Source organism: Podarcis liolepis (genome assembly GCF_965112155.1).
Source record: "Podarcis liolepis genome assembly, chromosome: 7".
Classification (NCBI taxonomy): domain Eukaryota; kingdom Metazoa; phylum Chordata; class Lepidosauria; order Squamata; family Lacertidae; genus Podarcis; species Podarcis liolepis.
Genome location: NC_139561.1, coordinates 49,189,743 through 49,207,058, shown reverse-complemented (window position 1 = coordinate 49,207,058; position 17,316 = coordinate 49,189,743). Strand labels below are relative to the sequence as shown.

At 40.7% G+C, this 17,316-nt stretch overlaps 1 protein-coding gene across 5 annotated transcripts in view; it reads right to left on the bottom strand.

Moving 5' to 3' along the window:
• CDH8 (cadherin 8) overlaps positions 1 to 17,316 on the bottom strand; it is a 236,167-nt gene that overhangs the window by 76,782 nt on the left and 142,069 nt on the right. For all 5 annotated transcript variants that reach the window (XM_083514956.1, XM_083514958.1, XM_083514957.1 and 2 more), the window contains 2 exons: positions 14,581 to 14,748; positions 461 to 648 (listed from right to left, as the gene is read on the bottom strand). In XM_083514956.1, the coding sequence (XP_083371082.1) occupies positions 461 to 648; positions 14,581 to 14,748 (356 nt within the window). The remainder of the gene's footprint in view (positions 1 to 460; positions 649 to 14,580; positions 14,749 to 17,316) is intronic.

Below are 17,316 nucleotides of genomic sequence, written 5' to 3'. Positions count from 1 at the left end.
GACTTCTGAAAATCTCCACATTATTTAGCCACTAAGCTACACCTGTGCTCTTTTCCACCTGTGCTCCAGCTAAGGTGAATAAGGATGAGAAAGAGAAGGAATACAGATCAGAGGTCGTGCAGTGTTAACAGTTAAAAGAAATGAAAACTATTATCTTTCTTGCAGATATCTGAAAGACCATGTGGGATAGCATAAACATTAGGAAGAACCTTCTGATAGTAAGAGTATGAAATCCAAGAGAGCCCCTGCCAGTCAGTGTAGATAGTATTGAGTTAGATGAACCAATGGATTGACTCGGTATAAGTCAACTTCTTATGCTCCTATATATGAGGTACTGGGAAACAGGACATGGGATACTTCCATCCTAACCAATGCCTTCCATACTTTCACAGCACAATATGTTAGAACTCATTTGTTCAATGCCAAAATCCACAAACTCAGTCTTTCAGTTGCCATTTACCTTTCTCAATCTAATAATGCCTTCTTGAGTCTGGGAGTCCGAAGTGATTTCAAATATATCCACTCCATCTCCTTCAATAACGTCATAGGATGACTTAGCATTTTCACCAATATCCAGGTCATTTGCTTTCACCCTTCCTATTGGTTCACCAATACTAATGTCTTCCAATACTGAGAAATGATACAAACCTGGGAGAAAGAGAGAAGAAGAGAGGTGAATAAAAACAAACAAATAATTGGATATTAAATTGGGCAACAGTCTCTTTTCCTCCTGTTCTGGGAGAGAAGCCCATCTGAAATCCTGGAGAGCAAATGCCAGTCAGTGTAGACAGTAAGTATCTCAGTAGATCAATGACCTGACTCAATAAAAGGCATATTTCTATGTTCCTATGCATTTGACACGTATATTTATGGGATTGCTGTCCATTCCTGTAACACTCTCTTACAACATTTTACTGGGTTTGGTACATTTCTATGGTTTATCTATGCCAGGAATATCGGGGCTTAATCCAAAGGTTGTCATCTAGCCTATTTACTGTGGACAATAGGTGGCCAAGCCTTAGTCTTCTTCAGTGACAAGGGAGGGTAGATAAAGGTGTGAGATGTTAGTCTTTGTGCTTTGTAGACAATATGATACCTCTGGATTGGCCAGGTCTGGTAGAAACAGGTCTTCTGTCTTTGCCTGATTGGAAAAGCAGAGCTTCTTATGGCCCTAGAGTCGGGCTCTGGAGCTTCCTCCCAATGCTAATAGCTGTTTCTGAGAAGGGTTTTTAATCAGGTCCACAACAGTGCAGGAACCAATTAAGTTCTCCCTCCCTCCCTGCAGTGATCCTATAATTAGAAAATCTGACATACCTAACTCTATTTGCATTTTTAAACACCTGCACCCTACACGTTAATTGCATTTAACTTCATATATTCTTAAAAGAGGGGAAGTTATATATTGAAAAGCAAAAAATGACAAACTGAACACTTCACCCCTTTTTACCCAACCCTAAAACACAGTTCATATCTAAATAATTAGTTTGTATACACACTGAAGTGGAGAAATTTCAAAAGTTTCTGATATCAATACAAAGATAGATAGTAAAATAATAATATATTATGCCATTTATCCAGCACATGAACCAAGACTCTACTGGACACACTGCACCTGCTATTGAGTAATGTCACTTCATATATACTTTGGCCCTAATAAAGTGTTGTTCAAGCTTGGGTCCATACATGTGGAATGCACATCATCCAGCCCAATGGTCAAGGATGATGGGAGATGTAGTCCTGTCACATCTGAAGACCCAAGGCTGAAGAGCAGTGCCCTAAAAGGTATTGTAATAAAAGATCACTAAGTGCATACAACAAATTCAATAATCAACAGAATAACTAAAGTGGCTAGCAAACAGAGGTCAGCAGAGAAACTGTATAGCTGAATAATAATAATAAGAAGAAGAATATGGTCTTTAGAGCAGGTATGGGGAACCTTTGGCCCTCCAGATGTTACTGAACTACAACTGTCATAAGCCGCAGCAAGCATGGTCAATAGCCCAGGATTATGGGAGTTGTAGTTTAGCAATATCTGGAGGGCCAAAGATATCCCACACCTGTTTTACACTTTGGAACTCCCTCCCGTGACATATCAGATGGGCACCATCTTTACTGTACTTTCTGCACCTACTGCAGATACCTATTTTTCAACAAACCTTTCAGATTGCTATTTTAAGTTTAGTCTGTAGCTATACTGGATTTGAAATTGTTTTTATATGTGAAATTGCTTTAAAGATGTATATAAATTGTTTGTGTGTGTGTCCAACTGCGTGAGTGTAGCACTCTGAGAGGTTTCCTAAGATATGAATCTTACATGAAATATGATAAATAAATAAACAGTACAGCTTTATAATTAGAATCTGATTGTGGTCTTTCAGAATACATATTCTCTGATCAAAATTTTTCCTTAATTATGCTTAACGTCTAGTTAGCTGGTTGTTATATGGGTGCTTTTACACTTTTGGTTCATAATAATAGAATTATATGTTTTCCATTTTTGTTTCAAAAACTCAGTAATATAAAAAGTAAGGAGATGCTAAAATCTTGGGGAAAATTCCATGAGGGGAATTTCAGAAGCATCCTTTAATAGAGCTTTCATAAAGCTTGCAAAAATGTCTTGGGGTTGTTTTTGCACATTCCTAATTCAAATCCTAGGAAGTCACCCTTAACTGGCTTAAATTGGGTTCCAACAGAGTATTTTACATTACATCTCAGATTTCTCATTACTTAGGGAAAGAATCAAATTGCTCATTCTAATGACATCTCTCTCTGACTTTTAGTAATGATCTGGAAGCCAGCAAAGCATGGCTAACCTCTGGCTCCTGAGCACATCTACAGACAGTCTAATTATGCATGCTTCTTGGTAATTCACTTGTTTCAGCCATGGCTAAGAGGTGAAATTATCAGTTTCAGGACTACTTATCACTGAAACCAATCAGACAAAATCCATGCATACCTGATGAGTCAGAGAGTCTTAAATAGGGGCAATGGGAGCTGTAGTCTTCATTTTTATTTTCATTTTACTCCTTCAGGGGCAGAATGTGTTGGTGTCATGTTATAGCGTAATTGTGGTAACTATTTGCATAGATTATGGTCAGCTATGAACCTGTGAATGATTACAAAGTTTGTATGCTTAGAATGAATATTTTTTTTAGGAAAATGAGTTTAGCATGCGCAGCTTACAAATGTAAAAAAAAAAGAGGGTCCATTATCCAGGAGCTGACAGTCTGCTTACTAATCAGTTATACTCCATTCTAGCTATAGAAACTGCTCTGAGAAGGGAGATTTTCTGGAAGTGCTTTCTCCTTCTCCTTCTCTTCTTCTAATGGGTTAGAAGAAAGTTGGAGTAGCTGAGAGTGTTTCCATTTCTGAATGAGGAATGTAAGAAACAAGTGAGTGTGATCCATATCTAAAATGACAGAGGGAGAGAATTACATCCTAGAAGGAATAATGGACTCAGAAATCTGCAGGCAACAATCTTGTGCCCATTACTGAATCAGCGAGCACAACACTCAGAACTGGTTCATAATTTTCCCAGCCTTTCTTTAATTTTGGGAGATACATGGGCATCAGAGGGAAGGGTCTTAGTTGCACAGTATCTGCTTTGCATGCAGTAGATTGCCAACATCTCCAAGTAGGGCTAGGACTGTTCCCCATCTGAAACCCCAGAAAGCCACTGCAGATGACACTTAGCTAGATGGATAAATGATCTTTCTCAATCCAAAACAGCTTCCATGTTCCTAACTGGAAAGCAAGAAATCAAGGATCCAGCCATTTAGGATCATTTCAGTGTGCTGCTATGGGATTTAGTTAGAGGCCCCTCTGATTAACATTTTATCTTGGAATTATATTTCACAACCTGCTGGTATACATGTGCATACATGTGCATACATGCATACATGTGCATGTGCACACAAACATGGAAGAGATAATAATAATAATAATTATAACAACAACAACAACAACAACAACAACAACAACAACAACAACAATAATAAACAAGTTTTATTTGTATCCCGCCCTCCCTGACCGAAACCGGGCTCAGGGCTGCTAACATCAAATATACGGTATAACACTGGTATAAAATCAAACAATAATTAGATTACCTCCTAAAAACAAGTCAGGATCAAATTAAAATATAATTAGATGGCTTTCCGCAGGATTAGGGTTGGGAACAGTAAATGCTCATCAGGCCCAACTGTTTACTCTGTTCTTATATGGGCCTGTGAGAATGCTGGGAGGCCTCTTTCATACTAGTTCTTATACAGAAAGAGAAGGGGAGTCAGGCTGAGCCCTGACCAAAGGCCTGGTGAAACAACTTCGTCTTGCAGGCCTTGCATAAAGATGTCAAAGTCTGCAGGGCCCTGATCTCTTGTGGCAGAGCATTCCACCAGGCGAGGCAAGCCTAATCTCCCTGATGTTATTATTTGCAGACCGTAAGGTCCTCAGTGGGGCATACCAGGAGAGGCGGTCCTGTAGGTACGAGGGTCCTAGAGTTAGAGGGTTCTAACTCTCAGATAATATCCATGTGCTGTCTATGTATGTCAACAAACCTGCCAGCCAAGAGATTATATTTTGTGTAACTTAAGATGGTGGGCATTCAGTGTAGATGAGGGATGAGCTTGGCTCCCTCAAAAGCATCTAGGGGCCTAGCAAGGAGGAAATAAGTAAGAAGTCAGTTCAGGAAGAGGTCTATCCAATCCCTTGGGTCCATTGGCCACTGCCCAACCTGACTGAACACTGACACTGGGCCTGAGTTCTTGGCTGGGGTTTGAAGAATGGTACAAACAAGAAACAGATTTACATACATCTGCTTCATGATTTTTTTTTGATGAGCATATGCTCTTCTGTTTGAGTTGGAACAATTTTAATTGTTCTACTGTTTATAATTATAACTGTTCTAAATGTACACGATCAGGGCATGACACTTTCTGAAAAACTAGAAAGTAAAAAATCTTAATAAACTTTTATAGTGGATTGCAGGCCAGCACACAAACCAAGACACTACTGGACAAACTGTACCATCTACATTCCATAATACAGTGGTACCTTGGCTTACATATGCGTCAGGTTACATACGCTTCAGGTTACAGACTCCACTAACCCAGAGATAGTACCTCGGGTTAAGAACTTTGCTTCAGGATGAGAACAGAAATTGTGCTCTGGCAGCGCGGCGGCAGCAGGAGGCCCCATTAGCTAAAGTGGTGCTTCAGGTTAAGAACGGTTTCAGGTTAAGAACGGACCTCCAGAATGAATTAAGTACTTAACCTGAGGTACCACTGTATAGCTTTGTGTTAACATTATCCTTTGTATTGATATTAGTAACTTTCAGGTTCTCTTCACTTCAGTGCTTGTATAAACTTTATTGTTGTTGTTTACATCCTTTGAATTGGGGGAAAGAGGGGGAATGTTCAGTTTGTATTTTCCCCCCAATATATTTTAATAACAATACTTTTAAATGCATCCTTTGTTTCTATAAGTGCATTTTATATTGTTCTAAGCTGCCCTGGGACCTTTATAGTGAAGGGCGAATAAGATATAAGAAATAAATAAATATGTGTAGGGAAGCAAAGAGAAAACAACTAGATGCAACTTTTCATACTGTCAGAAAAGGTCAAAGCAAGCCTGACACACTCCTTTTTTGTAAATCTCCTTGAAGGTAATTTGCCCTTTGGGATAACTCAAAAAAATTACACCCTGCAAGGCCATTTGGAGCCTTAAAATACAATTGATTTCTTCATAGTTCTCCCTCCCTCTACTTTGTACTCTGTGGCCATTATGCCTTTTCTTTGGTGCTTACTGCAGAAAACTAACATATTATGGACCACAAAACAGAACATCAGTTTACTCTGTAATTTATTCTTTGCTATGCATTTTTAAAGATGAAGCATAAATAAATATGGCACTAATTGACAAACCCTGAAATCATTTATAAGAAAGTGTGTGAGCAATTGAATGATGTAGTAACAATTCATACAAGAATCCACATGTAACACAGAGGTCTTAAATTGTTTAAGTGGGCATTTTCTTAATGCAGTCAAAAGAGGCATTGTAAATCACATGCATGTAACCCATTGTTTTGAAAAAGGAAAAGATTTAGATCAAGGAATTTAATGACAAAGGTCAGTCACATTTTAAGTAAATGACAACCTAAGAAGACCCTATTACCTGCAAACAAAGTTCTTGTCTAATCCAGCATTCTGTCCTCACAATGGCCCCAGACTGGCAGTTACAGTCCAAAACATCTGGAGGGCACCAAGTTGGTGAAGGCTGATCCAAGGCATCCATCAGGTGTGTGCCTGTGGCAGATCAACACCTGGTTTATTTTGGGCCAGGGATTTGGCACCCATAAACTGCCCGGGGTGACCTTTCTCCCCCATCCTTTCTGTTTTTGACTTGTCCTTTAAAAGCATGGACATCAGCATCTATTGTAAATTTGGAACTAACTTTGAGACCTCTCTCTGAACTACTTCCTCCTCTGCTAAACATCACTGCAGCAGTGTCTAAGGAAGGTAGGAGGTGTGTTGGCAAACCACTCTCTGAAGCACCTCCTACCCATTTTGGAAAGGGAGCTAGCATTTGGGTAAGCTGTAAGTAGAGTAGCGGAGTGAACTGTGAGGAAAGAGGTGGGACATTTTGTGAGGGTATGGGGTTGGGTGAGGAGTAAAGAGATGGGGCTGGCCACGTTGGCGGGAAGTGGGTAGCAAAGGGCTGGGCAGTGGTGAGTAGGAAGGGTTGGAAAGCAAGAAAGGACAGCAGATCCTAGTATTTTTATTTTGACCCTCAGTAAGTTTCAAATCATCACAGAAGCAACACTGAAGGCTACCTGCTCCATAGTTTAGGCCTTATTGGTTGGCGCAAGGCTGGCAAAACTTTTTCACCACAAGGGCCACATTCCCTTATGAACAGCTTTCCAAAGGCTGTGTGCCATTGGTGGGTGGGGCCAAGGGCAGCAGAGGGTGGAGCAATGAATGTAATTTTTACATTTTATAAAGTAGGCTCGTGAGTACAAGCATTTGCTTGTCTCTTTCTCTCTTTCATCCTGCAGTCAAGAGAAATTATCAAAGCTTAGAATCATAGAACTGTATAGTAGGAAGGGACCACAATGATCATCTAGTCCATCCCCTGCAATGCAGGAATCTTTTGTCCAATGTGGGGCTCAAATCCATGACCGTCAGATTAAGAGTCTCATGCTCTATCAGCTGAACTCTACCAACTGTGCTATCCACTGACATATTCTAGCCAGGCAAAACACTCATTTACCCCTGAGTTTGCCTGAGGTCATAATCATGACAATGTGTGAATAATTCCTCCCTCTCTTTAATCTTCTGAAAATAGCAGGTAGGTGATGGTGGGAATTTGTATCAGGAATATGGCAAGTGAGTGAGGGGTTAACCATTTTGGCAATAACAATTAACAACACCCTAACCCAACCCTTTTTGGGCTGATATATATATATATCCATACAATTAACATATAGGGAAACAGTACAGTGGAAAGTGGTAACTACTCCATTATATGCCTCACAATCTCAATCTGAACTGTTTCACACTGTGGCAATTTGTAAAATTTTAACAAGACTGGAGATAAATTCAGAAATCTGGCATTGCTTCTTGTTTGCTATTGAGCTTGTCTAGAGTTTGCAAAGGACCCTGTCCAGGGTCCTGATGCTTGTCTATCGTAAGTTTCATTGCATTTCTAAGACTGCAGGTGCTCTGTAGGTGTCCTTCCTTCACGGGGCATTGAATCCTTTGCACTCTTAGTCATGAAAAGGAGACTTGTAAGGAAGTCAGGTCTATTGAATGCAGTGTGTTTTACTTCTAGGGTAAACATTTAAGAATCAGCTGTAAGTGCACAAATGCAAGATCAGTTAATGAAGGTGCGTTATGGCTTGGATTTTGATTATTTTTGCAATGTTTGCAAATGGGGTGGTTAAATCAAGGCAAAAGGGTGCATTGTTTCACGGTGAATGCTTATGAGAAAGGGTGTGTGTGTGCATGCCTGCGCGTGTGTCCCAATCCAGATCAGTGATTGGGAGTACATAAGGAGCAAATGTAGTTATTCCAATTGACTTAACACAAGGCTAAGATATTGTCTGTGAGGCATAAGCTTATTCTAATATACTTGAGCTTTACACAGCAGTCAGCTGTTCTTGTGAACAAAATCTTATCTGTAAAGTGTTGGGATTTTTTAAAAAAATCCAAAATATGTCTCATGTGGGACCCCTTAAATTATTTCTAAGCAAAACCTGTAGGTATGAAAGTTCATTGTTCTTTTTTTTTTTAAGCGTTTATTAATTTTCCAATAAAAACATCCAATTAACATATCAAATCAAATCCAATAAAAATAAAAAAACTAAAATAAAAAAGGTCCAATTGTCTTCCAAATTGTAATAATTTTGTTTTGACTTCCCACAGTCTGAATTTCCAGAGTCAAAATGTGGAAGGGAAAAATTGGACATGGAATTATGAATAACATTGAGGATGATGAGAGGCAGGACTATGATGTTGAATGTGCTTTGAAATTCAGACCAAAAGTTCATTGTTCTTAATTCTAAGGCTCAGGGGTGTCATATTAGTTCACAATCCAGCCATAAATGCATGCTTCTATTCTGCCTGGAACCAATAAACATACGTAACATACTATCTTGGTTCATTATAATTTATTGTGAATGTTTATTGTGAATGTTCTACATCTTATGAATTTTGATAACCTTCCATACCAGTTAGATTCCACCACAGTTGTTAAAAATAATAATCTTCTTTTTCTTTCCCAAGCAAATGTTCTTAGCAATGTTGCCCTTATAGCAGGTATCAACAATGGAGGGATTGCACAGAGTTGCTGATACAGTTAATCTGCCCTGCTAGCCAGAACTTCTAAGATCAGTCACTTGATAAATCCAGACTATCAACATTATCCAGTTCCAATATTTGGCAAGGGCCTGTAACCTTTTGGAGCTTTTGGGTATCTATGAAAGTTTTCAGCCACAAAACACTGATTTCCCAGAAAAACTCAGCCCCTCCCTACAAAAACAGACAAGAATCTTCCCATGCACACCACAAACAAAATGACAGACAAAAAAAGCAGGTTAACAACACCCCACAAAAGAGACAGCTCCAGAGCAAACAACTAATCCATAGCTTATTGGTTCTTGTTTTTTGTTCAAATCAGAAGATCAGGGGGCTTTGGTGGCCAGTAACAAATAATTAGAGAGGTGAGAGTAGGAGACTTTGCTTGTCCTTCACACACACCCCAACCAAGAGCAGGAATATTCCCCATCACCCCTCCTGGAATTAAAGCTCTTTGCAGAGCATCACATTAGCCACACAGTGAAGGATTGCTCCCTCCTCTCAATTGCTGTTGTGCAGAGACAGCAAGGGGAAGAAGGTATCAGGCAGGAAGGAGGCTGTCGTTTCCTGCTTGGCAGGGGGTTGGACTCGATGGCCCTTGTGGTCTCTTCCAACTCTATGATTCTATGATTCTATGATTCTATGATTCTGTCAATTAGGCAGAAAGTTGGGCATACCTTTTTCTGAAAGATGCAGCCAGCAATCACAGGTAGGTTTCAGCTCCTTAATTGGGTTTTCCCATTTTGCCTGCCTCTCTTTCCTGCCTGATGCCCCACCCCCTGGACAATCTAATCCAGCCTGTAGTGATCTGTGCCTGTCTGAACACGACTTCTCCAATCCCCAAGTCTCTCCAAATAAGAATAGTTCGGCTCAGGCCTCAGCCAAATCCAGTGCACACCCTAATGAGAACATTAAAAAGCAAAAACACAACTGGCTGCAACAGGCTATCCTTTTCCTTATTTAGTTGTACCTTCAAGATGCTATTGTTATTGGGCATTGTGCTCCACCAAAATTGTTCTCCACTTAAAACCAGTTCAATGTCTACTTTGTCACAGCTTATTCCTTATGGTTCTTCCTTACACCGTGGATCAAGCATGAACTTATTTCAGAGTATTCAGCAAAACTGACAGTAGTGTAACTATCTGTGATGCAATTATAAAAGCTTGAGTAACTGACAACAGTGGACCTCCAGTTACATATTTAGAACTACTCTATGCCACACATCTTCTAAGAAATGTCTCTCCACATTATGGTGATTTACATCACCCAAGTACTCTCTTCTATGGATTTTTGCATCATTAAGGAACATGTCACCTTCTATTGGATTCTGCTATCGCACAGAGCACATGCAACACAATCAGATGCAGAAACACAACTCTTTCATTTCATCACATAATATAATGAGTAGGAGGATGGCTTCAAATACATAGTAAGTGTGAAATCTGTCCCGATGCATATTTCGACTGTTTTATCCATTGGCATTGTGTGACATCCACAAAAGCTGTTTTTGTTCTTGCAGTGCAGATCTGACTCTACTTTGCATTGTAAGTGGTTATGATTCACAGTCCTGTAAGTGATTATGATTTGCAAGTGGCTTAACTGGGTTTCAGCCTGCTCTTTCTCTTTATATTGACTTGATTATAATAATGTTTTTTTTAAAAAAAATAATCCCAAAGATGACGATCTATTTCCTGGGGCAGTAATGAAATGGATGCTTGTTACTATACTGAACTTCAGTTCATATACGGCTGAATTCTGAATGATGGGTGAGCCAAATGGCCACAGCACTAAGATTTCCCATGGACATCTGGTTGGCCACTATGAAGACAGGATTTGGGACTATATGGGCCTTTGACCTTATCCAACATGGTTCTTCCTACATTCTTACCAAGTGGCATTATAACCCCACAGGGAGAATGAGGGCTCCATTCCCATGGCTAACTCAGCATAATGAGTTTTCTTCTTCCTGCACTTTCTAGTGGCTGCAAAGAGATAATTGTAAACATGACCAGAAGCTACAGAAAATACAGGTTATGATTTGAAATGGCCATTTTGTGCCTCCTGGCCATTTTAATTTATGGGTGTTTCTAGAATCCTTCTTATCCTAAGTTTCCCCCTGTGTTTCATATTGTCTGGTCTTGCTTCTGAGATGGGACAGGAGCATAAGGAATGTTCCACTGTTCTGTTCATTTTGGATTGCAAACACAATGCTGTGCATTTTTTAGAAATTTCAGATCCTTCAGTTCACTCATGGGGACCCTCTTCCTACACTTGTGCTAAAAAACAATCTGGATTTGACGGTACACATGACTATATCAAGTGCTTGACTAATACATATGTGAACTCACATGCATTGATGCAGCTGCTTGCTGCTACCAACAAGTAAGCTGGAGGAGGCTAGGTAAAGTAGGAGAGGTCCCATCAAAGGATCTAACCCAGAACATGCCTTGAATACAACAGCAGTTGTTGGGTGTTTTGTCTTTTCATCCATGGCTGACTCAGTTCCCTCAGCCACTGTTACAAGGCAGGTCTAGCCCATTCTTTCTCCTCATTGTTCCAGGGCTTTTGTTTCAATCCAGAGTGAGTGCAGGAAGCAGTGTTTTGTTTTTTGTTTTTTTACTCAGAATTGGCCTTGTGATTTAGATCAGACTTTGTCTGCAGGATAATAACTGAAGGCAAATCTGAATGAGAGCATTGTATCCTTGCCAGTACTATGATGCTAAACCATGCAAAGAAAGAAGACAATGACACTGAGCAGAAGTGGGAGCACATTCACCATTGCTAGCAAGGCAAGGAACAGGCAGACTCAAAAGGAAGAAAAAAGTTATAGTGACCTTCCCCATACACACTAGGGCTGTGCCCCCCTGCCAACTAAATGTTTAAAAAACAGTTAAGCATGCTGCAGAGAGGGGAAGGAGACACTGCATCCAATCCACCCCCATGTTTAATCAGGGTTTTAGAAACCCAATTAAATCCACAATTGGAAGTGGGGTGACAGAAGGAGATGTGTGCCTCTTGCCCCCTTCTTGGCAGCACTGCAGCCAGCAGGATTGTATACTCCACTCATCAGCTGGTAAGTGGAGGTTTCAATCTTGCCAGTTGCTTCTTTCCTTCTGTGTGCACATGCTAGTGAAATGGATCCCAGCAGTCAGCAGGATGATACTTTGCACTCGCTAGTTGGTCAGAGGAGAGTGCAATCCTGTTGGGGTCTGCTTCCCCCAGCTTGTTCCCTGTGGGAAGGAGCTAGAGAAGTAGGCCTCTGTAACCATCAGGATTGAACCCTCCACTGGGAACAAGGGCGCATAGCCAAAGCATACTGTGGGTCTCTTTGAGGTCTCTCTTGCAACAGTCCTATATTGTTCTTTGCAGAGACTGCCACCTGCCTCTCCTTCCTGCAGCCCACGACTCCAAATATTTCACTCTGGGTGGGGCAATCTGACCCAGGGCAATTCAGGGCTGTCTTGACATGTTCCAGCAAAATTCTGGATTCACCTGAAATGGCCCTATTCAGTTCACAGTACATACACTTTTGAGCCAAAATCAGTTTTCTCTAGAAAATTCAGACTCAAAACACACAAATCTGTAGCTGTGGCAATATATAATCACGTGACATGATTAATTGGAAGGGGGAGGAGACTGTTGCCACCACTTGTGGGTTAATTGTGGGTCACAGAGTAGAAGAAAAGTGACAGAAAACAGAAAACCACATGCAACAACTGTGAAATGAGAGGCAGGAATGACAGGCTAATTTTGTGTGAATAAGCCTAAGGCACTACTATTTTATTTCTTTTAAAAATGTTTTATTTTTAAATTGCCATTAACACATTTTCTAAACTAGGAGACCATCTAGATTTGCTACATCTTAATCTCCTATTTTGTTATTTTGTTTTTAAAGAAAGGCGGAAAGATAAGCTGGCATCTTAGATGGTTGCATTACAAAATTCTATTAGAATACACCTTTATCAAACAAAAATCAATCCTCATTATAATTCCCTCCCCACCACCACCACTTTGATGCAGACTACAAAGCACTGCAGAACAGCTCAGCATGATGCCAAATCATTTTAACCTAACCCAGCAAGACATACACTGGAACCATAGCAGTAAATATGGATTTTGAATTAAAGATCAACAATTAACTAGACCTAGACTTATTCACTTTTATTTCTCCCTCTCATCTCCAATTAGTCATTGCTTTATTTCTGTCATCAACTACATATGTCTTTTTTCTTCTTCTTTTACTGGTTGTGCAACTCAATGGCTGCTGAATAATCTGAAATGGCATTGAAAACAGTGGAAAGAACACTGCAGTGTGTATAAATATACGGGATGGAGTCATAAGAAAGCGAGTAAGGAAGAGCTATGGTGTTTCCCAAAATGTAGAATCACCATCACATGTTTTCTATAGTGCTACATGCAGTATTTATTCCTAGGGTTCCTATAACACAAAGTTTTGCATATAATGGATTCTGGTTCAAGCCTCTATCTGCATAAATCACCTCTAACAATTACTGTGTAGACTTTGTGGCAATCTATTTTGTCTGTGTGTGGACCACTGGTTAGAGTCTGTGGCCCCCTCAGATGGTCTGAGACTACAACTCCCATCATCCCTCACCACTGGCTATGCTGGCTAGAGCTGATGGGAGCTGGAGTCCAAGAACACCTAGATTTGTTCTAGTAAGGCTTCATCCAAGTCTTCAGTCTGGCTTCATGGTCTATAGCAGACACCCACCGTAAGGTCACTTCTGTTTCTCTCTCCTACACATGCTTCCAAAATAATGTGGACGTAGGGTGTGCAGACTTCAGATTATGCTTTTTTACAAGAACTCCAAGGATTCACCCACCAAAGCCAGGTTCAAAATATACATTTAGACATACACTCAGAATTGAAGAATTCTAAGCTCAGGAATTTGCTATGCAGACATAACTTGATGCAAACTGCTTCAGAAATAATGAAGAACATGGCAGCAGGTATAGAAAGGTGAGCAGTGAACAAATTCAATGGCAGCTGAGAGCATAGACACAGGTGTGGAGAAGAGGGGAGCAAATTATAGCATCTGGGAAGAGGTTCTATAATATGACAATGAGAAGCTTAATATTTAGCTGGTACATGGCAGAAGGACAGTGGAAATAAGTCATGATAAGGATGGCCTTTAGACTACGAAGCTCCACAAGGTGGTCTGAAGACTAACCTCATAGGTTCCAGCCTCCTGGAGTATCTAGAAGCACAGCTCCTGCCACATCCAATGAAAAGGAAGCCAGAAATCCCACTGGCAGGGATGGCATGGACTGTTCTCATTTTCCACCCTGGTCAGAACAGGATGTGGCCACATGCCGTAGCTGCCAGTCACTCACATGCCCATTCTTAAAGCCAGCCTGCAGACCACTTGTGTATTGTACATACTTAAACAAAAATACTAAACCCATGTGGAATTTTTACAGGAAATGTCTGCCTTGAAACAGGATAGCAGAGATGCATAGGTGAATGCATGTGAAAGGGACATGAACCAGATTTAAACTGATCCATCACTAGCCAATTCCACCCTGTGAGAAACTAACTTAGCAGCAGATATATTTAACAATCAAACAACCTTCATCTGGTTTCTATTTCCCATATACAACATTTTTATTGCAAACAAGCATTGTCTGTATTAGCATACAAACAGGACAGTGTTTGAGAGGTACTCTAGGAAAGTCAACAAGGTAAGCTAGCACCAGAAGCACCACTTACTCTGTGCAAATTTCGGAGGGTTGTCGTTGACATCGGTGAGTGTAATTGTCACAGTGGTGGTTCCAGACAATCCGCCCATGTGCCCACCCATATCTTTTGCTTGGATGACCACCGTGTATTCCTCTTTGGCTTCCCGGTCCATGTTTGAAAGAGCCGTTTTAATAATTGCTGAAAGGAAAGAGAAGACAAACAATAGAGAGGAAGTTTACAGGGCAACACACAATTGACCAAGAACAGGTTAAAGAGTAGTAGGGGTGCTTTTCCTGAAGCTGTATGTGTTTGGGTAAAATGCATTAAATACTTTTATTCAATACCAGCCCTGATCCATCAGGGCTTATGTTCTCAGTATTAACAAAAGATCCCCTCTTGTGCATTCTCCCTCCCTCCCTTCTGCATGCTTGGTGTTTGGGTAGTCAGCCTCCCCAGCTTCCCATTCTTCTGTGGCAGCTCAAGAAAAACATTGTGATATAACTCCTCTAATGGGGCCTTTTTAGAGCATGCAGTGCTGACAGCCAGGGAGGCTGCAATAAGTATTTAATGGAAAGAAAAAAACACCCAGGCCATCCTCAGCGACCTCACAATGATAAGTTAATCTCATCGCCACACCAACTGAATCTCTAAATAAATTCTAAAGCAGCCTATAAATGATGGATTATTTTTTAAACAATACTCATTCCTGCAAAGAAAAACTTTTTTAAAAAAATGGAGGACAGGTAGAAAACTGGTTGTTCCACAATCTCAGTTGGGTGCGATGCTCCAAAGCAGCAGATCTGCAGTAATCAAAGAGCATTTAGTGTGGGTGTGGAAGTGCATCTTTTGCTATTAAGTCTATTAGTTGCTAGGTGATCAATCTATTAGCAGCCAAATTCATAACAGTATAGAAGTTTTTCTTGAGGGGATGCCCCCTACTAATGCAGTTTTTGAATCATTTTTTAAATGAAATCATTTGTCTGTGAAAAGAGAGCAAGAAGTTCAAGTTATGGAATCATCTTAGTAATAAGTGAAGCGTTAAGAGTGTCAAGGGGAATTCAATCCACCAGTGCAGTGGGCTTTTAAAATCACTGTGCTCCAGGGGTTTCTTTCTCAGGCATGGGAAGAAGCAGAAGAAGGGGGTGGGGAAACCCCACTTCTATCCAGGAGCTTATCCTCTTGGAGCTCTCAGCTGGATGACTCTGTGTATGTGGAAACATTTATAATTATACACTATTCATGTCTTCTAGTAGCAATAGTATTATTTGAAAAGTGGCAATTCTCTAACACAGTGAGATCATGCAGCCCATTTCTTTGTATTGGGGCATAGCTGAGAGATATTTAGATTGACATTAGTGAGAAACATAAAAAGCCTTGAAATCCAGAAAGCTGGAACTAACTCAATATAGGCTCTGGGAGTAATTATGTGAACATTTTTTTTTTAAAAAAAACCTAGTGATAACTACAATCCTGTAGTGGTTGAGGAAGAAGAGGAAGAGGGAAATAAGGGAAATAAGAGTATGCTGGATCAGACCAATGCCCCATCTAGCCCAGCATCCTGTTCTCACATTGACCAATCAGATGCCTGTGGGAAGCCCTCAAGGAGGATCTGAGCACAAGAGCTCTCTCTCCTCCGGTGGTCCCCAGCAACCAGTTGTGGAGGCAGAGCAGAGTAGTCATGGCTAATAGCCATTGATAGCCTTATTCCAGGCTTCCTCGACCTCAGCCCTCCAGATATTTTGAGACTACAATTCCCATCATGCCTCACCACTGGTCCTGCTAGCTAGGGATCATGGGAGTTGTAGGCCAAAAACATCTGGAGGGCCGAGGTTGAGGAAGCCTGCCTTATTCCATGGATTTTATTTAAATGGCTTCTTTTTTAAAGTCATCTAGGTTGGAAGCAATCACTACCTCTTGCGTGAGTGATTTCCATAGTTTAACTATGCTCTGTGTGAAGGAAGAGGATGGCAAAATTTGGTAGGTTCAGATCCAGTAGCAGGTTTTAGGGGTTTGGCAATGCTTGGCTGAAAGGAGAACAGAGCATGTGAAGTTCTCAAATTCTTCTTCAGCTCAGCTTAAAATCCAAGCTGGGGAAGATATGATAGTTTATGCCCTCCTTTGAAAGGCTGCTCTTGGGAAAACTTGAAGGAGAGTCCACTCTTCTCAGAGGAACTTATTGCCACCCTCAATGGTCCCATTTGGAGTCAGTTTTGCTTTTCCCCCCCATCAGTTTCCAGGGGACATTCTTTCTAATCACTCGTCTAGGTAAAGCAGGTGACGATAGATAGATAGATGATAGATAGACAGATGAAAGATAGATAGATAGATGGATATATAGATAGATATAGATGGATGGATTTGCTCAGAATTAACTGAAATATTTTCTAACTTGTGGAGGTGGGGTGCAGAAATGCCCCCGCTAATTTTCAACACAATGGCATGTGAGCCACTGCAGTTCACCCATCTTCAGTGAGAGAGATATCAACATCTGGAAGTTTTCCTTGTATGGCTGTGTACTTCCATTGTTGTGTGCAGAATGTCAGAGAGCTTTGTGGAAGGACAGGTCTCTCCCCTCTTCCAACAAACTATTCAGGCTGCTGTGAGTGGCAAGAAACCAGGGATCACAAAAGTGGTGCTTGTGGGCAACTAGGTGCCTTCAGAGACCTTCTCTGGTGTCCATAGGGTACCTTCTTCCCCCACTGAAATTAAGATCGAAAGAAGAATCTTTTTGTAGCCAGTAGAATAGTTCGCATTGTGCACTTGTTT